The sequence below is a fragment of the Mustela erminea genome, chromosome 6 (assembly GCF_009829155.1).
Source record: "Mustela erminea isolate mMusErm1 chromosome 6, mMusErm1.Pri, whole genome shotgun sequence".
NCBI classification, from domain to species: Eukaryota; Metazoa; Chordata; class Mammalia; order Carnivora; family Mustelidae; genus Mustela; species Mustela erminea.
Window position 1 is genome coordinate 63,264,902 of NC_045619.1, and position 23,847 is coordinate 63,288,748.

Sequence of the window (23,847 nt, forward strand, 5' to 3'; positions counted from 1 at the left end):
TAAAAAAGATAAGAAAAACAAGTGTTGCCAAAGATACAGAGGCAAAGGAACCCTCATGTCCTGCTGGTGGGAATGTCAACTGGTGTAACCACTATGGAAAACAGTATGGAGGTTCCTCAAAAAGTTTAAAACAGCACTACCATATGATCCACTAATTCTGCTACTGGATATTTTCTTAAGTGATCTCTACAGCCAATGTGGGGCTCAACTAACCAGCCTGAGAGCAAGAATCATTCTCTACTAATTTCATCAGCAAGGTACCGCCTTCATTAGTGGATATTTAACCAAAGAAAAGGAAAACACCTTTTCAAGTCTTTTTTTTTTTAATATTAATTTTGTAAAAGCCAGTAAGTAGCTATAGACAAAACTGAAAAGCAAAATAAAAATTTTTTTTAAAAATGGAGAAAAAGCAAAGACACATCCTACACCTCACCATAAATACAGTGCTCTAGTAGTGTTCCCCCACCAGTACCTCATGAGAGGCCTACATTTTCATGAGCTCAGGACTACTCCCCATTCTCCTCCTGCACCTGTGTAGGAGGTCAGACTATATTCAGGTGTGATGTCAAGCCTAATATGTACTGGTACTGCTTAAATTCAAAGTCTAGAGTTTGGGTTCAGTGACAGGCATTGCTGAATCCCAGAGCTGAAGTACAAAAACAACCCAAGCAGCATCAAGACACCAAACCGAGTCCAAATGACAGATGTCATCTGCATCATAAGGTAAACATTCACAAAGATGCTCAGGAGTGGGAGGAGAGGCACAGCAGGGACCTTAAAGTGAAGGGGAGTGGAGCTCTGTGGCTGTCTCCAGATGACCCCAGTAGTCCCAGTGATGAGAACAAGGAGCAGCACAACCACTGTGATCACCCCTGCATCTCCAGAAAGCAGACCTGGCCAGTGGGCCAGCACCAGGCAGAGGAGAATCAGCAGCAGAGCAAGCAGTGAGGAGCAAACATAGACAACCCAGCCAGAGAGTGGAGTGGGGGTGGGGCTGCCTGGAAAAAATAGTCTCCTTAGAGTCAGCTTCTCTGCTGCAGGTGTAGTCTCCTCCTGCATTTGCACTTCATTTGCCTCTTTCTCCTCCTGCATCTGCGCTTCATTTTCCTCTTTCTCCTCCTGCATCTGCACTTCATTTGCCTCATTCTCCTCCTGCACTTGTGTTTCATTTTCCCAATCTTCCTCCTGCACCTGTGCTTCATTTTCCTCTTTCCTCCTCTCAGGCTGATACCTGATGATGAGAACACAAAACGCTACCACAAAATAAGATATCAGGGTCCCAAGTGACCTGACGTACACCAAAAAAGTAAATCCAAAAAAGAATACCGAGAGTGCTACACAAATGCCAAATAACACAGTAGAAAAGAGGTGAGTATCTGTACACATCCTGACAAAGGAAGGACTCAGGAGGCCACCCTTTGCCATCATGTATATCATCCACCTTATGGGGACCATAAAGCCCCGATAGATGCTGACAAAAATACTACAAAAAATTGCAAAAGCTACAGCATAGTAGGCAGGGGCCCAGCCAATATAGAGAAATACCTCAGGCAAGGTGCTCCCGGGTCGAAGCTGGTAGTAAGGCATCATAAGCGTAAGCGCCACAGACACACCAAAATACAGCAAACAGCAGATGAGCAGTGAAACCACAATGCCTTTGGGGATGGAACGCTGGGGATTCTTGGCTCTCTCAACTCTGAAACCAATACTATCAAAACCAATATATGCATAGAAACAGGTAGCTGATCCATGGAGAATCCCCTGGAAGCCAAAAGGAAAAAATCCTCCAGAGCCCAGAGGGCGCAAGCTAGAGGTGTCATTGAGTCCAGCCTGTATGTAGTCCTCTTCTGTGAGCTTCCAGTTGTGCAGGTCCCCCTTTATGAAGCCAGAGATGATGACAAAACTGAGAACCAAAAGTTTCACCAATGTGAACAGTTTGAAAACTATGAAGAACCAACGATCATTCACACTTTGAATTTCTATAAACAACAACAGAAGGACCACAGCAAAGCAGCCCACATTATCTGCAAAGACTTGGGGAACATGCTGTGAGATGCTCTCATGCAGGGTCTCAGAGATCCGTTTCCCAATTAGGTCATCAAAAATTAATTTCCAGGTGTGGATCATAATGAATGCATCACTAACAAAGTTAATGATGAGGTTCCAGCCAGTGATGAAGGCCCAGATTTCACCTACAGTGACATAGGAGTAGAGATATGCAGAGCCAGAATGGGGAATCCGGGCACTAAACTCTGCATAGCACAGACCAGCCAACAACGCTGTGAGGCCAGCCACCAAAAAGCAGATCACAGTGGATGGTCCTGCTTGATTGCCGGCTACTTCATTAGCCAGGAAATATACACCTACACCCACTGTGCGGCCCACACCCAGGGCCACTAAATCCAGAGTGCTCAGGATTCTGTCAGGGGCCATCTCAGGTACCAGTTGCTCCAGTGCACGTCTGTGTACCAGCTTTTGACCAAGTCTGCGAAGTTTCTGACATAGCATTCTGGCAGGCATTGAAGAAGATTTTAAGGATTAAATAGTTGTAGCAAGCTCAGAATGCTAGAGTGCTGGATCTGGATCAGTGAAGCTAAGTTAAGCCAAGTCGCATTGGGGCTACGGAGGTCTGTTGCTCAGGCTTCAAAGCTGCTGCTTCATACTTCTTCTGGTAAATGCCATCCTTTCATAGTGCCTAGGGAAACAGTAAATATTTACTGAACAATGGTGTTCAACCAACTGAAACTCAGAGGTCTCATATAACTTGTTGCAGCCCACGTAATAAAGAAATGACATCAAAAGACATAAAAGAAAAATCAATCCTGCTTTCCCACTAGAAAAAGTACCAAATATCTCCCAACATTCTGCCTTTTCTTTCTTTCTTTTTTTTTTTAATTTTTCAGTAGGCTCAATGTCCAGCATGGAGCCCAACCTTACAACCCTGAGATCAAGACCTGAGCTGATATCAAGTGTCAGGGTCTCAACTGACTAAGCCACCCAGATACTCCAACATTTTCCTTTTTTACATACCACATAACATAATCCCATTTGAGTTCATAAGTCATGTTGCTGACTAGGCAGTAAGACACAACAGGACATGAATGTATTGTGCAAGAATTCACACCAGGGATGTGTACATGGTATTTGTGCATGAGTTATGACACATTAATTCATGGATGAGTGGGCCTTGTTGCTATTACAGACCCATTTTTTATATATTATCAAAGCTTAAAATACAAATATTGGTCTCTCAGTCTTAACACTGTTAGCCCCCAAATCTGCTACCCAAGGTCAGATGTCACTTTTGCCCTGTTTTTCCTCATTCTGCATCATTCATTTAGCTGTGCTGATGGCCAAGAATGTATAGTTCACCCCTTCCCTTTAGTCACCTAGATCCACAGGGGCGCTGTGAACAGAGAAGAGGAGGGAAAGGGGCAGGGCCTTAATAACCACCTGCAAGAAGGAGAGGACCAGGCTGCCTGGGAAGTAAACACTGAAGAAATGAGGGCAGCAATCAACCCAAGGTCCATGACTAAAAAGGGTGAGGAGCCAGGAAGATGGTTCTGTAAATTCTGACATTCAATAAACCTCACCCAAAGGAACCAGATAAAAATTCACTACTTTTTTCTATGTCCATAGTTATGACAGTGTGATAAGTAGGCAGAAAAGAAGTATGTCACCCACCCCAGTAGTTCATGACCAGAAAATTCCTTCTGTCTCCTCCCTCTCTGGATTCCAGGAGAGAAGGTGAATTCAGTTCTGCAGACAGTCTCCTCACTGGCCACACTGTGCTTTCTACACACCTGTGCCATTTGTGATATCAGCTGCCAGGGTCCTGGAGAATCTGCTCTGCTCTGGCAGCTTGTTTTAAAACACTCACTTGTAACTCCCTATGAATTTTTCACAAGGAGTAATTTTTAACTTAAACTTTTGCTGAATACTTTCTTAATGAAGGAATTTTGCATGTGGTTTCCTCTTCCTCCTTCTCTGCTGCTACTCAAAAGACCCTCTCCCCAAGAGAAGAAAGGCTCTGGATGAACAATTCACAGCAATGCCCAGGAAAGGAATAGTGGAGATCAGAGAGAACAAAGTCATGCAGCCCCCACTCTCCTCCTTACTCAGGCTTTGCTTTTGAGAATATTAGGAAATGCTGTCAGAGGTTTTTAAAGACAGAAAGATCAAGTAAAAATTGGAAAGGCTACTCTACAGATGCTCAAAAGGAACACTTGTGTTATGGGTTATGGGTTATGGGCCAGACCTTCTGTCTACAAATCCATCTAGACTCCTTATTTGCCACTCACCAGCTCCAATGTTATGATTTACCAACAAGCACATGAGATAGATAAGGAGGGTGAATTCTTAACTCATGGAATCTTTTTATTTTGAGGTGTCCCCGACATCCGACCAGGCTTCAAACCCTTCCAGGGTTCCTCACTGCCCTTCCTTCACAATCCTTCCTTCCTTCATAATCGGACCTGTGCTTATTCCTCCAGCCTCATCTTCTGCCCAGTTCCTGCTCCAGCTGTGAAATTTTACACTCACACTGCTCCCCTGCCTCTAATGTCTTCTCGGCCCCTTCACTTAGCTAATCCCCACTTCTTTTTCAGTTCCCACTTCAGAAGACATTTCCCCAGGAAGCCTCTCCTGATGTTTATGTTGCCCTTCCTATGTGCTCTCCTAGTACTGGGCTTCCCCCATGTGCCACCGATCCTAATGTGTCAGAATTCCAGGTCAGCTACTGATCTCCTCCATCAGACTAAGTTAGGTGCTCAATAAATACTTCTTCAACAAATAACCATGTTGAGAAGAGAAACCTGAAAGAGGTCATAATCCAGAATTCCTATCTACTGGACATGGATATACATACTTTGTAGCCAAGCAACCTTTATAAACCTGGATCAGGTAAAGGTATACATGGTATTGCCCTTCTTGCAGAAGGTAAGCAAAATGGACAGTGTAAGGGGGAAACCAACAGTGATAAAACCTTGACCACACATCATTGAGGGCAGGTAAGAACCACACATAAGTGTTAAGAATTGTTTGCCTTTGAGGACACTCGTTTAAAATTATCAGCCAATGAACCACCCATGCCCAGTTAGAGAATTTCTACTTTTTTCAATGCATCATGCTCAGGCCCTATAATCCAGGTAGGATGTCCTAAGGCAGAGGTTCTCACCTGGGGGACAGAAGCAGGCATAAGGAAGACACCTGAGGACATTTTCAAACTTCAGATCCTCTCCCTTGGAGATTCTTGTCCAATAGTCCTATACTTCCCAGGACTGCTCTAAACCACCCCAACTGATAAGAAATTGTCCTCAAATTTAAAGGGAAGAGATTCTAAAAATCTTCCTTCACAGAAAGGCAGCACATCCAGTACCTAGGACTAAGACTCTGTAGGTAGACTGTTCAGGTTTAAAATCAGACCTCAACCTCACACTCAGCTACTCTGGTTAAATTAGTTTACCTCTTGGGGCTTTAGTTTCCACAACAGTCAAATGGGAGTAAAAGTAAATACCTCACAGGACAGCTGTGAGGAGTAAGTGAAATGACGTCTGTAAGTACATACCTCAGTGCCTAGCAAACAATATGGGCTTAATATCATCTACTATTACTTAAATTAAAATCTGGTCCAAAGCAACCAAACACTGAAATTCAATCAGTCTTTATAAATGTGCAGGCTGAAAATCATCCATTAAAACTCGAGCTTGGGGCACCTGGGTGGCTCAGTGGGTTAAAGCCTCTGCCGTCGGCTCGGGTCATGATCCCAGGGTCCTGGGATCGAGCCCCACATCAGGCTCTCTGCTCACCAGGGAGCCTGCTTCCTCCTCTCTCTCTGCCTGCTTCTCTGTGATCTCTGTCAAATAAGTTAAAAAACAAACAAACAAACAAACAAAAAACCCTTGAGCTTGTTAGTTAGCTCTCATTAAACAAGTTTTATTCCATATGATTCACCTTGAAATGCTAAGGACTCTAATTAGACACCCTCATCCATACTCATGTTAACACATGGGGGTTCCTAGGCTTACTAAGCTGGACCAGGCATCAAGAAATGCAAGGCTCTAAAGAAGAAGAAGTAATATAATAATAATATCTTTGTCTACAGATGCCTCATCTGGAACAGGCAGTGCTAGGTACTATAAAGAACAATGAATATTATGTCAGAAGTTCTGGGTGTGAGTGTTGCCCTTCCCTGTTACTACATGAACTCGGGTAATTTTGCTCACTCTCTCTAAGCCTCAGTCTTCTCATCCACTAGAAACCTTAACCACCCTCACTGGGTCAACATGAGAATTCGATAATAAGATACAAATTACCACATGCTGGTGGTAGGAGAATCACTGGGGGGCCATACTGAAGCACAAGCACAATCTTAGTGGAATTCAGAATGCACACACAATTGGGCTCTGTAGTTGATTAATGGGTGAATGTATCTAAAACAAATATAGAACACGGAATGGAAGAGCATTTGTTAAATACATTGAAGCAAGTGCCCCCTGTGAGTAAGGAGAATGAGAAGAGAGGTAAAGATGAAAGGGGAAAATATAATACATTGAAAAGGGGCCCGACTGAAAGCAATGATGCAAACACACCATGACTGAGGAAGAGACTGACTCTGGTCTGTGAAAAGTAGGTACAACACAGGACTGCAGGAGAGGACCTGGGACAGAGCCTAATAAATGGCAGGCTTTCAGTAGATTTAAACTGCATTTGTTAGGATGTGGAGAATACAAAGAAGGAACACCTGCTGGAGAGTGAAGAACAGGAAAGATGGAGCACCCTTCCTACTAGTTTCCTCTGAATACATTTCCCTTTTCCCAATTCCTCTTTCTCCTTCAGCCCCTTCAACTGTATTTGGAGGCTCCTGTAGTTGGCACTAAGAATGTTTGTACCATGTTTCTCTCTCTGGGGAACTGTCCCCAGCTACCATCTCTCAACAAAGACACAACAGTGGCTCTTAACATTTGTTGAATCACAGACCCCTCTGAGGTTAGTCACCTCAAAAAAATGTCATACACTCTTCTGAAGCCATCCATGGAACCTGAGCAGGAATCCCAGAGGAGGACAATCTGAATGGCAGGATCAGAGATGGGTAATGCTTGATAATTTCTGTTTCCCTCAACTGGATTGTGCAGGATGGTCCTTATGCTCTTTCCACTTTTACTGAAGATGAGGGAAAGTGGACCTACAGACAAAGTAGAAAGATACCAGAGAAGCAATCCAAAGAAAAAAAAAAATTGGAAATTAAATTGTCATATTTTATTACTCCAAAAGGAATAGGCAGAACAAAAAAAATGAACAACCAAACATATAGAAGGTAAAGCAAATCCATGATTGGGAATCCTTAGAGAGCCTACCACAAATCAACCTTATAACAACACAGAGAAACATCATCCTCAAACACCATGTTCAGAAACATTGCCCTTTTTCTGTGCAATAATCTGTAATTATTCCAATGGTTTATATTCAATCCAGACTCTGACCCAGTGGTCAGAGCCCCACCCTAATTCTCCCCTACCCTCAGGCCTATTACCTTCTTCGTAAGTCAGCTCCTCACATCCTGACTTACACTTCCTGGAATGACCCTTGGGCCTGGGTAAGTAACCTGACCTGCAAGGGACGCCCTTCTGTGCAGTCTTGACACTCTAGCTCTTCGCAGCCCTATTCTATAATCTTTCCCTACCCTGCATCTAGGAAGCCTTTCCTAAGCCATTCTGACTGATCCCCATCTCTAACCTTCCTCCCCTTCCCACCAGCACTTACAGTCTGTCCTGATGGTCAGCTAAAACTAATTTTGCCTATTTGTCAGCTAGTATCCTGAGTGTGTCACTTAAATTCATTTATATTCTAAAAATTTCCAGATGCCTCCTCATTCTGGATTCCACACTTTCATCTCTAACCCTTACTACACAGGATAAGGATCTGCTCATAATTATAGCAGCAACCAAAAGAGGCACTTAGGACAGAGAAAACAAATATATAGTTATACTGATTAACTATTCTATATTGAGATTCCTAGAAGCACAATTGTTTTGTTTTGGTTTTTTGGAAAGAGAGAATGAACTACTGGGACTTCATCAAAATAAAAGGCTTCTGCACACCAAAGGAAACAATCAACAAAACTAAAAGACATAAGTTGCCTAGGTGGCTCAGTAGATTAAGCAGCTGCCTTCTGATCTGGTCAGGATCTCAGGGTCCTAGGATCAAGCCTTGCATCAGGCTCCCTGCTCAAGGGAAGTTTGCTTCTTCCTCTGCCCCTCCCCCCACTTGTATGCTCTCTCTCTCAAAAAAAAAAAAAAAAAATGAATAATATATTAAAAAAAAAAACTAAACTAAAGGACAACTACAGAATGGGAGAAGATATTTACAAAGGACATATCTGGTAATTGGGTTAGTATCCAAAATCTACAAAGAACTAATCAAACTCAACACCCCAAAAATAAATAATCCAATCAAGAAATGGGCAGAAGACATAAACAGACATGGTTCCAAAGATGACATGTGGATGGCTAATGGACACATGTAATGATGTTCACCATCACTCATCATCAGGGAACAAATCAAAACCATGATGAAATACCACCTCACACATGTCAGAATGGCTAAAAATAACACAGAAAATGGTGTTGCCTAGGATATGGAGAAAAGACAACCCTCTTGCACGGTTGGTGGGAATGCAAGCTGGTGTAGCCACTCTGGAGAAGAGTAAGGAGGTTCCTCAAAAAGTTTAAAATAGAACTACACCCTTCTATCCAGCACAGTATTACTAGGTATTTACCAAAGGATACAAAAATACTGATTTGAAGACAGGCACATGCACCCTGATGTTTATAGCAGCATTATCAACAATAGCCTAAATTATAAAAATAAATCAGAGAAAGACAAATACCATGATTTCACTCATTTGTGGGATTTAAAAAACAAAACAGATAAACATAGGAGAAGGAAAGGAAAAATAAAATAAGATGAAAACACAGAGAGAGGCAAACCATAAAAGACTCTTAATAATAGAGAACAAACTGAGGGTTGCTATAGGGGGGTGTGTGGGAGATGGGCTAACCGGATGATGGGTTTTAAGGAGGACACTTGTGATGAGCACTGGGATTAGGTGTAAGGGTGTAAGTGAGGAATCACTAAATTCTACACCTGAAACCAATTTTACCATATGTGTTAACTACCTAGAATTTAAATAAAAACTTGAAATAAAAAAATGATCAGTATAAGAAACAGTTTTCCACAGAAAAATAGTCAACTATAGAAAGTTGACTTTCTATAAAACAACTGACCTGTGCTGTTAAAAACTGTCAATGTAAGGAATGGAACCGTTGCAGATTAAAGGAGAATAAAGAGACATAAAAGATGAATACCCAACTTTTGTAGCAACATGGACAGGATTGGAAGAGATTATGCTGAGTGACATAAGTCAAGCAGAGAGAGTCAATTATGGTTTCACTTATTTGTGGAGCATAACAAATAACATGGAGGACAAGGGGAGATGGAAAGGAGAAGGGAGTTGAGGGAAATTGGAAGGGGAGGTGAACCATGAGAGACTATGGACTCTGAAAAACAACCTGAGGGTTTTGAAGGGGCGGGGAGTGGGAGGTTGGGGGAACCAGGTGGTGGGTATTAGAGAGGGCACGGACTGCAGGGAGCACTGGGTGTGGTACAAAAACAATTAATACTGTTACACTGAAAAAATTAAAAAAAATTTTTTTTTAATTTTAAAAAGAGACATAAAAATGAGATGCAACACAGAACCCTGGATTGCAACACAGAACCCTGGATTGCACCTGGATCAGGAAGAAACATTTTACTATAAAAAACTGAATAATTAATAAACTTTGAATATGGCCCATATTTCATTACACACACATAAACACACACACACAGAGATACACACATTGGAGAGAGCAAGAAACTGTGCCAAAATATTAATGGCTAAAACTCAATGAAAGATAAAGGAGTGTTAATGCTACTATTCTTACAAATTTCTGTAGATTTAGTATTTGTCGATCTACAAGGGTAGGAGGAAAACAACAATGTCCCAGTAGTAAAGGTTATGGTTTCTCCTTCTGTAATGGTCCTTTTTAAAGAAGCTTGCCATCACTTTTGGTTGGAATCAAATTCCACCCAGAATGATCTGGCCCCAAATCAGGAACTCTATATCAGAAGATTGGGTGGAAAGAGAAAATGCCTTTGTCTTTGATTTACAACCAAAATTTTCAGGAAGAAAACTGCCTGGAAAGAAAGCACAATGTTGGCTCATGTTATTACGGTTATAATAACTGCATAATTTTGTCATTTTGTGGGACTACCACAAATTAACATACCAGGGCCCTAGGCTTGAACTCTAAAGGCAGCAGGATGAAAGAGAAGAATTTGATAAGTGCAAGTAATGCACAGATGTTATTTCACTTAACTCCCATTAACAACCGAATGATGAAAGTATTATTATTCCCTTTACAAACTGAAAGGTTAGATAACTGCCCCAAGCTCATAAAGCCAGTACAAAGAAAAGCTGGAATTTCAGCTTTGTTTCAGCAAAGACCACGTTATTTCTCCCCTAGCACCCTATCTCCACAAAAAGTAAGACTTTAGGATATGGCTAACAAAGGACTATTTGAACCAATTCTCATATTAGGTCATTTTCTGCCAATGTCATCCATATCTTCCCAAAGAGATACTGGCCAGAGCTAGAATAGATACTAGCCGGAGCTGGAAGTACTGTGATCATTAAATCTGAAAGCGCCATCTAAACAGTTTCCTGCTAAAATCCAAACCTACTCTAGGGCCTAAATGTCTCCAGAACAACCCTTTAGATGCCAAGAAAGATTCCAAAGCATTCCTGCACCTATTCCAGTAGTTCCCAGATATGGTTTTATATGTAACTGTTAATTCCTGCCCAAAACTTTAGCCCATTTCCTTTTGCTTGGCTTTTAGTGTAAATACAGGATAAAAGATCTCTAGGCTCACAAAGAAAGAAAACCCATGTTCAGTGCATTTAAGGAGTGCTAGAGTAGAAAATGAAACCTTAATTCTCACTGTGTAAAGGAAGATGGAAGTGGGGAGCACATATTTTCTAAAATGGGAGCCCAATGGCAGGAAGATGATTGCGATTTCCCAGACAATGTGAGTGCCTCCAGGTTTGACCTTCCCAAATCTCAGATATCATCCGAGGCTTCCTGATGCTGCCTGCACATACCATTAGGAAACATCTGCCACAATGGACAGCCCCACCTAGGACAAAAGAAGGTAGGAAGGCAGATGGTGCCAGCTTAACGAGGATAGTTTAACAAAACATTTTTTTTAAAAGATTATTTATTTACTTATTTGACAGAGAGAGAGAGTACGAGAGAGAGAGAGAGCACAAGCAGGGAGAGCAGCAGAGAGGCTGAAGAAGCAGACTCCCCACTGAGCAGGGAGACTGAGGTGGGGCTGGATACCAGGACCCTGAGATCATGATCTGAGAAGAAAGCAGACCCTTAATGGAGTGAGCCACCCAGGCACCCCAACAAAATACCATTTAAGCTTTCTAATTCCCTTGACCATTTGCTCCCTAGACTTGGCTGCCAATCAGGAGCAGACTGGGAATGTCCAGAGAATGGCAGTGTCCTTGATATCCTTAACTAAGAAAAATCAGTACCAGAAAAATGTTAGCTCACCAATCATCCAAAATATGATTAACTCCTTTCCAGAGCTAAAATGGCAGAGTGATGCTAGTAATAGAAGTTCAGCTATGTCAGAATAATCATCCTGGCTTGGTTATTGTTAACAATCAGAGACCTGGCTAGTAGAATAAATAAAATGGGCATCAGTGTTGCACACTATGGTCACATCATGACCAGCTCAGAGCTCACAGCACCTAGAGCATTTTTTCCAAATATTTCATTTATTTATTTTACAGAGAGAGAGATAAAAAGTAGGCAGAGAGGCAGACAGAGAGAGAGAAGGAAGCAGGCTCCCTGCTGAGCAGAGAGCCCGATGCAGGGCTCGATCCCAGGGCCCTGAGATCATGACCCAAGCCGAAGGCAGAGGCCTAACCCACTGAGCCACCCAGGCACCCACACCTAGAGCATTTTTAATATTTAATTCACCCATGAATATAAAAGCACAAAGACCAATGGATATCAGGCATCAGTATAGACCTCTTGGTCTATTTTTGGATCTCCTCATCACTATTTTTTTAAGTGGGCTCCATGCTGGAAGGCTCCCACATGAAGCTTGAAATTAATGACTGAGATCAAGACCTGAACTGAGATCAGGTGTTGGACACAACCAAATGAGCCACCAAGGCTCCCCTCCTTATTTTTTTAAAGTTACTAATGAATATGGACATGAGAAAGGAATAATGGATATTCTGAACATGTTATCACTATAGGAAGATCAACAGAGAAGATAAAGGATTGCCTTTCTGTTTTAATTTCAAAAAGACAAAACCCCAAATGTGTTCAGAAAAAAAAGGGGGATTGACAAAGCTACCTCTGAGGATCCCGACTTTATTTAGGGAAATTGCATATAAATTTGGAACAAATCTAAGAAACTACAACTGAACTCACTGATATCAGATATTAAGGGATCACCACCTTAGCCCTCAATTCAAATCAGTTGACATGAAATCACTTAGACACTTAGCACTGTGTCCACACTAGACCTCTATCTAGCAGGTGCCTAAGGTTACAAATACTGTATATCCATGGTCAGCCTCATGCCATACTTACTGGTCCACCTCCTGATCCATAAAATTGTTAACTCAGAAAAATGAGATCCTCTCAGCTCTCACTTACATTCACCCAACTGTTATATGCTGCCCTTCCTTGAAACAGGATAAAGCCCTAAATCTCATTCTTCCTGACTACTACATAGCACCAGATAACTGAAGTATGAGTGCTCTCTACCTTCCTTCTGGAAAACGACACTTTCCTCAAGTCTTAAAAAGAATCACACACGCACACCACCCCCTCCACCTCAAACACATACACACTCTCAATCAATCGGTAGTTTCCTGCTCTCAGTCAAAACTTTAAAGATTATATTTGTTTTTCTTTTTGTGGTTCTTCTACCACTTACTCCTTCCATTATCCTTTTCTGTGGCTCCTGTTTCAATAGGACAAATCTTGCTGGCATTAACATCAACCCTCAAACAGACTGAACCTCTGTGTCTAGAACACACTCTTTCCAAACCCTGTTCCACAAGACCCTCCCCCTCCCCCTTCTCTGGCCATACCTAAAGAGAAATACCTGATTTCTCTAGTAGGCTCTCCTTGCCCCCTCTTCTCCCTCTCATTAATGTTGTGGTATAACTCAGGGCCTAGAAATTTGTGCTGGGAGAAACTGCAATTAGGGAAGAGGGCAGGGATAGTAGGTGATGAGGTGGAGCACAGGAACAGAGCTTCTGTCTGATGACACTCTCAGCTTGCCCTTCCTTTCCCAGCTGAAGACTGAGGTACAAAGGGTTAACTGACCACAGCTAAGGAAGTACCCCAAGTTCCACAGCCCAGTTTGGAAAACTCAGTCTGACACAGGAACTGAGGTCCAAGTCTATTTCACCAAAACAAAGTGAAAGTACAAGGGAAGTAACCTGTCAGCTGAGATAAAAGTGCAGTATCTATGACATTTATGATTTGCTCCAGTGTCATCCCCTTGATGTGTGACAACTGAACAGACAGACAACACAGAGTTTTATTACTTTCACTGCTTTACTTTTTTGGAAAATAAGTCACCTAATGCTTTGGCATTTGGCAACACGAAATGATTCTCAAACTGCAATAACTACATGTAAGGCTAAAGCGCAAAAAGGAGTATATGGTTTCAGGAGAATAGGGAAAAGTCCATGAAATGCTCTTTTTTAGGCACATGGGTGGATCAGTCAGTCGATAATCTGACTCTTGATTTTGACAGGGATTGTGATCTCAGGGTCATGGGATTAAGCACCCGTCGGGTCCACACTCAGCATGGAGTCTGCTTGGGACTCTCTCCCTCTCCTCTGCCCACTCCCCCACTGGTGTTTGCCCTCTGTCCCTCATTCTCAAATAAATAAATAAATTCTTAAAAGAAGAAAAGGAAAGAAAAGAAAAAAGATGCCCTTATAAAGTAAGTTCCCAGAAGGGGAAAATTCTCTATTTGCTATCATTTTTCCTTACTCTCTTTAGATACCTACACAGATGGGTTCAGTGTACTTTGGGTGTGTCCAAAGTGAGAAAATGGATGGTCCCTCAGGTAGAAACCACAAAAAGTTTCTAAGTGAGAAAGACTGAATCCAATCTATTAAAGATCAGATTTAACTAAGTATAAGCGAATACAAAGGCATCCCACTGATTTTTTGTGCAAAAGAACTCAACCAAAAGCAACATCTGATTTCCTCTAAATTATCAACACTACCAAATTACCCCCAAATCATCACACTTAGTTACACATAGTCCAAGACAATTGTGGCAAATAGACAATTCCCCTCTCTGAGAAATACAAGTAAGGGCATTTCATGAACTCCTGCCCACCTGCCAAAATAAATAAAAGATACATGAACTATGAACAAGGAAGTGTATTCCTCAATCAGAAATGGTCAAGCAAAGGCATGTCAAGATCCCAGATGACTTCCAACTTGATGGAAAATAAGAGTAGAAAGGACCTCATTTTCATTGAAAAAAGTACTGAGTATCTCTGTGCACTGAGGGTCAGCCTAGGAGTGCCATATCAAACAAGGGGGAATTACCCCCACCCTGACTTTCTGTTTAACTGTTCCCAGGAAAATCAGTTCAAGTTGCATCTTCAGCTTGGGCCATGATCCAATAACAGAGCCTCTTTTGGGCCTTCCTCCCATGCTCCCCACCAAAAACATAAACTCCACCACACTTTAAACCAGTAAATCCAGGTTGCCCAGCTAGAGAGATCCAGGTAAATATACGCTAGAGACACTGATACAGATCTAGATAATTAGATATAAATAATAATTAATACAATAATTCTCAGTCTTGGTCTGTGCAGAAAAGGAAAAGAAAGAGAAACCATTACAGGAGTATTAAGTGTGTAACTTCTCCCCTGGAGGAAGGAGAAGGAAAGGTCAGAGAGCTTCCGTGAAAGGTGGAAAGAAAGCTGAAATACCAAATTCAGCTCATACAAAAGAATATAAATATCCCAATTTATCTCCCAGGAGTCTTCTGAGAACAACTTCACCAAATGGATCACTTACCAGGCATCCTCCCACCTATGATCTTCCTTTGTACTGTATTGTTTGCATGTTACTTTGAAGAAGCCTTTGCCTCCCTTTCTAAAATAAAACCTTAAGGTAGAAGCTGCACCGTGTTTTCTCAACAAAGAGAGAAACCCTAATTCTGCAAATAAATATTACTAGATGCAACCAAGACTTGAACTTGAAGTCATGGCAGTCCCCCTGCCTAACTTCTCATTAGGCCAAGAGGAAACACAGCCACCTACCGGCCCCAGCACTACACCTCTCCAATTCCATCCCAGTCTGGCAGAGACTGAATTCCAAGTCCATGAAAACCCATCCTGATGCAGACTAATACAAACCAGATCAACTGTATGTAGACCCAATCCATCCAGCCAAATGTAGACCAATAAAGACCAAAACTATTTTGCTTCCTTCCCAAGGTATCTATGGAGCCCTAGCAACACACACACACACTACACTAGTAAAATGACGCCGTAATATTACTTCAGTAAACAAGAAGATAGCCAGAACTTCTCTAGAGGCTGTATAGATTGCATAGTATCTAATATCATTCTGGGATGGTTGTGAACAGGTACCTTTTCTTAGTCCCTTGGGATAACTGCAGAGAATACAGAGTTAAACGCAACCTTCCTCAATCATGATGCGACACGTTGACAGGTTTAGTTTCAGTCTGATTCTGGTTTTGGAAATTCTTAACATTTCTATCACACCAAATCAAGATAATCAATCTGACAAATCAGAAAAGCCTGAACTGCTTCTGGAGGTTGTCAGAAACTAGATGGGCTACCAGGAATAATCAGAATAAGAATTTACAAACAGGAATCAGAAAGATAACTGGGAAAACCAAGGAAGGTATGCAATTAGGGATTAGAAATTGATGTGATACATTGATGTCAATAGTTAAAATCGATTTCTTTTCTACTTTCCCATACAACTCTCCACTCTCCTTTACTCAACCCTGAATCCTATCAACACAGAACACCTAAGAAAAGTCCTCAGGAAATAGGTGCCTGGGTGGCTCAGTTAGTTAAGCATCTAACTCTTGGTTTTGGCTCAGGTCACTTTCCCAGGGTCATGGAACAGAGTCCTGTGTTCAGGCCCACCCTGGGCACAGAGACTACTTAAGATCTTCTCTCTCTCTCTCTCTCTCTCTCTCTCACTCTCCCCAGCAGCCTCTCTCCCTTTCCCAATTCCTGTGGACTTTCTCTCTTAAAAAAAAAAAAAAAAAATCCTCAAGAAAAAGCAGCAGAAAGAAATCCATATGCCTGTCCACTGCAATTTCCAAACTATAACTATGATATAGAATGGCCCTTGTCGGGGCGCCTGGATGGCTCAGTGGGTTAAGCCTCTGCCTTCAGCTCGGGTCATGATCTCAGGGTCCTGGGATCAAGCCCCGAATCGGGCTCTCTGCTCAGTGGGGAGCCTGCTTATCCCTCTCTCTCTGCCTGCCTCTCTGCCTGCTTGTGCTCTCTCTCTCCGTCAAATAAATAAATAAAATCTTTAAAAAAAAAAAAAAAAGAAAAAAAAAAAGAATGGCCCTTATCTAAAATGAGCACTGATCCACACCCACTTTTTCCAAGAATCTTTACTAAATAGTTTCCCTTCCTCTTAAATCTTTCCTTTCCTTGTAAGCATAGAATCTAGAAATTCATCCAGCAGTCCCATTTATCACTATAGTGTCTCCACTTTAGACTAGCCATTGGAGTGGTCAGAGCCCATGGCTCCTTCTTCCATGAACCTCTTCCCAACAGACACCCTCAGTAATACACTGCACACTAGGTGGCTTAGGAAAGACCAACTGTCTCTATGGTTATCTTCCTTCACTCCTTTAAATGTGTCCTTCTGTCCTCTCATGTAAGTACATGGCTGTCTCTCTTTCCTTTCTTATCAGACTGATGTGGTTCCTCTTATAGCCCTAGTTGGCTGCTCCACACTGCTACCATCTCACTTGGAAAGTTAATTGGTTTTGCTTTGTTCATTACATTTGTATATCTGGGGAAACACCCAGGAAACACTCCTGGGTGTTTTTCTGCATCTATTAAGAGGATCATATGGACCTTGTCATATGGGTCATTGGGTAACTCTGTTTTCAACTTTCATACTGTTTTCCAGAGTAGTTGCACCAGTTTAAATTCCCACCAACAGTATAGTAGAGTACCACTTTCTCCACATCCTGACCAACAACTGCTGCTTCCTTCTTTGCTAATTTTAGCCATTCTGACTGGTGTGAGGTGGTATCCCATTGTGGTCTTGGTTTGTATTTCCCTGATGCTGAGTGATGTTGAGCACTTTTTCAAGTGTCTGTTGGCCATTTGGATGTCTTCTTAGGAGAAATGTCTGTTCATGTCTTCTGCCCATTTTTTGACTGGATTATTTGTTCTTTGGTGTTGAGTTTGATTCATTCTTTATAGATCTTGGATACTAACTCTTTATCTGATAAGACATTTATTTGCAAGTATCTTCTCCCATTCTGTAAGTTGCCTTTTTGGTTTTGTCAACTATTTCCTCTGTCAACTATTTCCTTTGCTGTGACAGAGCTTTTTATCTTGATGAAGTCCCAATACTTAATTTCTGCCTTTGTTTCCCTTGCCTTTGAAGACATGGCTAGGAAGAAGGTGCTGTGGCTGAGGGCACAGAGGTTACTGCCTGTGTTCTCCTTGAGGATTTTGATGGATTCCTGTTTCACATTTAGGTCCTTCCTCCACTCTGAGTCTATTTTTGTGAATGGTGTAAGGAAATGGTCCAATTTCATTCTTTTGCATGTGGCTGTCCAATTTTCCCAACACCATTTGTTAAAGAGACTGTTCCCCCCACCCCCGCAATTGGCTATTCTTTCCTGCTTTGTCAAAGATTAGTTGGCCATAGAGTTGACAGTCCCATTTCTGGGTTTTCTACTCTGTTCCATTGATCGATGTGTCTGTTTTTATGCCAGTACCATATTTTCTTGATGATTACAGCTTTGTAATAGATCTTAAAGTCTGAATTGTGATCCGAGCAGTTTTGGTTTCTTTTTCAATATTCCTTTGGCTATTGGGGGTCTTTTCTGGTTCCAAACAAATTTTAGGATTATTTGTTCCAGCTCTGTGTAAAAAGTTGATGGTATTTTGATAAGGAATGCATTAGATGTGTAGATTGCTCCATGTACCATAGATATTTTAACAATATTTGTTCTTCCAATCCATGAGCATGGAATGCTTTTCCATTTCTTTGTGTCTTCCTCGATTTCTTTCATGAGTATTCTATAGTTTTCTGAGTACAGATCCTTTGCCTCTTTCGTTAGGTTTATTCCTAGGTATCTGATGGTTTGGGGTGCAATTATAAATGGGATTGATTCCTTAATTTGTTTCTTCTGTCTCATTGTTAGTGTATAGAAATGCAACTGATTTCTATGCACTAATTTTATATCCTGCCACTTTACTGAATTCTTCTATGAGTATTAGCAATTCTGGGGTGGAGTCTTTTGGGTTTTGCATATAGACTACTGTCACCTGCAAAGAGGGAGAGTTTGACTAGTTCTTTGCCAATTCAGATGCCTTTTATTTCTTTTTGTTGTCTGACTGCTGAGGTTAGTGCTTCTAGTACTATGGTGAACAGCAGTAATCAGAGTGGACATCCCTGCTGTATTCTTGACACTAGTGGAAAAGCTCTGTTTTTCCCCATAGAGAATGATATTTGCCATAGGCTTTTCATAGATGGCTTTTATGATATTAAGGTATGTTCCCTCTTTTCCTACACTGTGAAGAGTTTTAATCAAGAAAGAATGCTGTACTTTGTCAAATGCTTTTTCTGCATCTATTGAGAGGATCATATGGACCTTGTCCTTTCTTTTATTTATGCAGTGTATCACACTGATTCGTTTGAGGATGCTGAACCATCTTTGTAGCCCAGGAATAAATCCCATTTGGTCATGGTGAGTAAGCCTTTTAATGTACAGTTGGGTCCTGTGGGCTTGAATTTTAAAGAAAATTTTATTGAATCAGGAATCAAAAATCTCCCAACAAACAAGAGCCCAGGACCAGGTGACTTCCCATGGGACTTCTACCAAACATTTAAAGAAGAAATAATACCTATTCTACTGAACTGTTTCAAAAAATAGAAATGGAAGGGAAACTTCCAGACTCTTTCTGAGGCCAGCATTATCTTGATCCCCAAAACCAGAAAAAGACCAAACCAAAAAGGAGATTTACAGATCAATATCCCTGATTGCACATTTCTTAATTTTTCTGAGCTGCAATTCCTTCATTTATATATGAAAAATTTCCATTCTACAGAGATAAAAGGATAGAAATAATGCATGGAAAACACTTACTATATAATTATCCCTGATTATACTACACTTAGCAACTTTTAGCTGTGATTATTATTAACTCAATTCCAGAATATGGCCTTGACCAGAGCATCAGGTATTATAACTTATACAGCTTTCCTGTTCATATCTAGCTGCACCTTGATTCTAAGACTTCTGAATAAAAAATAAGAAAAAAAGTAAACCTATGTCAGGATGCCCAGAAGATTCTAATAGCTACAACTTGTAAAATATTGGAAGTGTAGGACTGGTCTTCTAGAGCCTGTTTGAATGTAGAGAAGACCCTTTTGTTCATCGTCATGAACACCTTCATATAACAATCTAATGAAATCTTAATATGCTGAGGCTTCTCACTACCCTTTCAGTCTCACACATCTCTAGTTCATGTTGCTCTTTCGGTATATTTGAGTTTAGGATCTTAGTCATTTACAACAGATAATGTGTTGTACTAACATCAAAAATGAGCTTGATCACTATGATCAAAAATTTCTATATTTTCAAGGTGTATTAAATCTTTATCAATGTGTGATGATCTATTTTATTCTCAAAAATTATTTTTTTACCTTAAGGTCTATTTTATCTGATATAAATAACTACACCAACTTTATCTTGGCTAACATTCGCGTGATGTAAATTTTTTTCATTATTTACTTTTTTTTTAAAGATTTTATTTATTTCTTTGTCAGAGACAGGTCACAAGTAGGCAGAGAGGCAGGCAGAGAGAGAGGAGGAAGCAGGCTCTCTACCGAGCAGAGAGCCTGATGTGGGGCTTGATCCCAGGACCCCGGGATCATACCTGAGCCGAATGCAGAGGATTAACCCACTGAGCCACCCAGGTGCCCCCATTATTTACTTTTGATCTTCACAGTTCTTTGTGTTTCTTTTGTAAACATTATACATTTAGATTATTTGCCCTATTTATCAATCTATCTTTTAACTGATGAGTTCATCTAATTGTTTTTCTTTTCATTATTGATATACTTGGACCTGCTTTTACCATCTTATTCTATTTCAGTTTTTTTCCTCCTTTTACTAAGTTTCTTATTAATTCAGTTCAACTGGATCAGGGGAATGAAGGGTTCAAGGAGGGAAAATTCTAAGGAAAAACCAAACCCAGTATGTCATTGAAGTGTTGGAAGTTATTGAGTTGGAACATTAAGTTTTTGAACTTACTGATCCAGAATGTTAACTCCATGAGAGCAGTATATAGCACATAGCACTCACTATATTAATTTTCCACTTTCCTGTTGTATCTTCAATTTTTGGAGAGTTTGGGAAGAAAGTAAGTAATAAGAACAAAGAAAACTAAGCAAATAAGAAAGCAAGGCAAGTATTAACTCCAGGGAAAACAAAAACATAGCACAAGACAAAAAATGTAACCAGAGTGTAATAGCTGCTATGAGCAATATTTATAATCATAATTATATAAACAATGAATACATAGTTAAAATTATAATTGACTATATTGTGATGTTATCAAAAGGACTTTTATAAGTATAGATATATGTGTAATGGAGAGTTACATCTTTCATAGAAGTAGACAGAAATCATAAAGTCAGTTATTGGTTTAAAAAAAAAAAGAGGTGAGGGATGCCTGGGTGGCTCGGTCAGTTAAAGCCTCTGCCTTCAGCTCAGGTCATCATCCCAGGATCCTGGGATCAAGTCCCGCATCAGGCTCTCTGCTCAGCAGAGAGCCTGCTTCCCCCTCTCTCTCTCTGCCTGCCTCTCTGCCTACTTGTGATCTCTCTCTCTGTCAAATAAATAAATAAATAAAATGTTTAAAAAAAAAGCAGTGAAAAATGTTACAAATAGCTTTCTCTAATAAGGGGTATTTGGAAGTGGGAAAAAGTGACAAATGCTATTATATTTGTTCTAAGTTTTGTAAAACTATTGACACGCATCATGTGTAATTTGATACCTTTAATTTATTAAAATTTTAAACAAAAATCTAAAGCAAAACATAAAAAATAAAAACTGCATGAATTAGTATACTTATTCAATGACCAAAACTATGAGTAAGACAGGTATTGATGACTATCAAAGAGAAGTTAAATCATGCTAAATGTCCTGACTTGTTTGGGAAGATGATAGAAACATACACAATTTAGAAAAGTACAATGTACATATATACTGAAATGTAAGGATCATCAATAAACTGACAGAAATAGAATACTGAGCTTTGTTTCCAGCATTATGTCAGAGGAGAGCACTTAGAGACTGTCTTACTACACAATATCTTTTCAAGAACACCTCCAGTGTCTGGAAAGAAAACAGTTTTTTTACATGCTATGAATCTCCACAGAAGTAGAGGAGGTCTGCAAGAATGGTGAAACTTTATAACCCCATGCACTCCCAACCTGCACCTGGGTTGCTCTAAGAATGAAGACAAGGGCAATACTAGTATTGGGATTCTACACCTTAGTCCAGAAGCAACAAAGGGTAGGTAAACATAAGTCTTCTTCATTGAGCCAAAAATCTATATAGAGGAAGGTTCCAAGTCAGTGGTGTCTGTCACTGCATGCTAGCAGAAAGAGAAGGAAATCCTACCTAGAGAAAAATGTTCCTCAATTTAGTTTCATGATTAAGATAAAATAATTAGCTCCATAAACAACGGAAAGGCAGATCCCTTTGAGTGAGAGTCAGAAGAAGTAACAAATAGAATCAGACTATTGAGACCTGTAGTTACTGGAAATTTCAGACACAGAATATAGAATAGTCATGTATAAAAATTTAAAGAGATAAGGGGGTTTCAACTTAAAACAGAACATTTAACTATCGACACATGCACCAACCTGAATTAATCTCTAGAAAATTATGCTGAGTGAAAAAAGTCAATCCTAAAAGATTACTCTTATTGTCTTATTCCACTTATTTAACATTTTTTAATGAAACCACAGAAGTAGAGAACAAATTAGTGGTTACTGGGGGCTAAGGAGTCATGAGGGTGGTAGAGAAGTGGATGCGAGTATAAAAAGGAAGCATGAACAATCGTGTAGCAATGGAAATGTTCCATATGGTTGTATTATATTGTACTACAGTTTTTAAAGATGCTACCATTGTGGGAAACTGGGTAAGGTGTACATGGATATTCCTGTAGTATTTCCTACAACTGCATGTGAATCTTCCATTACCTCAATATAAAATACTTAGTTTTTTAAAAGTAAGAAAACATCACATGAAATTCAAATTTCAGTGTCCACAAATGGGAGAAGATATTCACAAATGACATATCAGATAAAGGGCTAGTATCCAAAATCTATAAAGAACATATCAAACTCAACACCCAAAGAACAAATAATCCAATCAAGAAATGGGCAGAGGACATGAACAGACATTGCTGCAAAGAAGACATCCAGGGGCGCCTGGGTGGCTCAACGGGTTAAAGCCTCTGCCTTTGGCTCAGGTCATGATCCCAGGGTCCTGAGATAGAGCCCCACATCAGGCTCTCTGCTCGGCAGGGAGCCTGCTTCCTCCTCTCTCTCTGCCTACTTGTGATCTCTGTCAAATAAATAAGTAAAATCTTTAAAAAAACAAAAAGAAAGACATCCAAATGGCCGACAGACACATGAAAAAGTGACGTCACTCGGCATCAGGGAAATACAAATCAAAACCACAATGAGATACCACCTCATGCCAGTCAGAATGGTTAAAATTAACAAGTCAGGAAATGACAGATGTTGGTGAGGATGCAGAGAAAGGGGAACCCTCCTACACTGTTGGTAGGAATGCAAACTGGTGCAGCCACTCCTGGAAAACAGCATGGGGGTTCCTCAAAAAGTTGAAAATAGAGCTACCCTACAACCCAGCAATTGCACTACTGGGTATTTACCTTAAAGATACAAATGTAAAAAAAGGAAAAAAAAAAAAGATAGAAATGTAGTGACCTGAAGGGGCATGTGCACCCGAATGTTCATAGCAACAATGGCCACAATAGCCAAATTATGGAAAGAACCTAGATGTCCATCAACAGATGAATGGATAAAGAATATGTGGTGTATATATACACAACAGAACACTAAGGAACCATCAAAAGGAATGAAATCTTGCCATTTGCAATGACATGGATAGAACTAGAGGGTATTATGCAGAGCAAAATAAGTCAATCAGAGAATGACAATTATCATATGATCTCCCTGATATAAGGAATTTGAGAGGAAAAGTGGGGGGTTGGGGAGGTAGGGAAGGAAAAAATGAAACAAGATGCGATCAGGAGGGAGACAAACTATAAGAGACTCTTAATCTCACAAAACAAAATGAGGGTTGCTAGGGGGAGAGGGCTATGGGGAGGGTGGCTGGGTTATGGACATGGAGGGTATGTGATATGGTGAGTACTATGAAATGTGTAAGCCTGACG

The 23,847-nt window shown here is 40.5% G+C and overlaps 1 protein-coding gene across 1 annotated transcript; it reads right to left on the reverse strand.

Annotated features, from left to right (window-relative positions):
- Nucleotides 1-597: 597 nt before the first annotated feature.
- Nucleotides 598-2,508, reverse strand: LOC116593499 (cationic amino acid transporter 3-like). The gene is made up of 2 exons (XM_032347775.1): nt 1,192-2,508; nt 598-1,080 (listed from the first exon to the last, which is right to left on the reverse strand). The coding sequence occupies exons 1-2, from the start codon at nt 2,506-2,508 to the stop codon at nt 598-600; spliced, it is 1,800 nt and encodes a 599-aa protein (XP_032203666.1).
- Between the last annotated feature and the right edge of the window lie 21,339 nt (nt 2,509-23,847).

Bases quoted from the DNA above. Each gene is read 5' to 3' on its own strand.
- LOC116593499 (XM_032347775.1), bottom strand. From the start codon at position 2,508: ATGCTATGTCAGAAACTTCGCAGACTTGGTCAAAAGCTGGTACACAGA. The intron at 1,081-1,191 runs GTGCAGGAGGAA...ATGCAGGAGGAG, and splicing joins AAGAGGAAAATGAAGCACAG to AAAGAGGCAAATGAAGTGCA.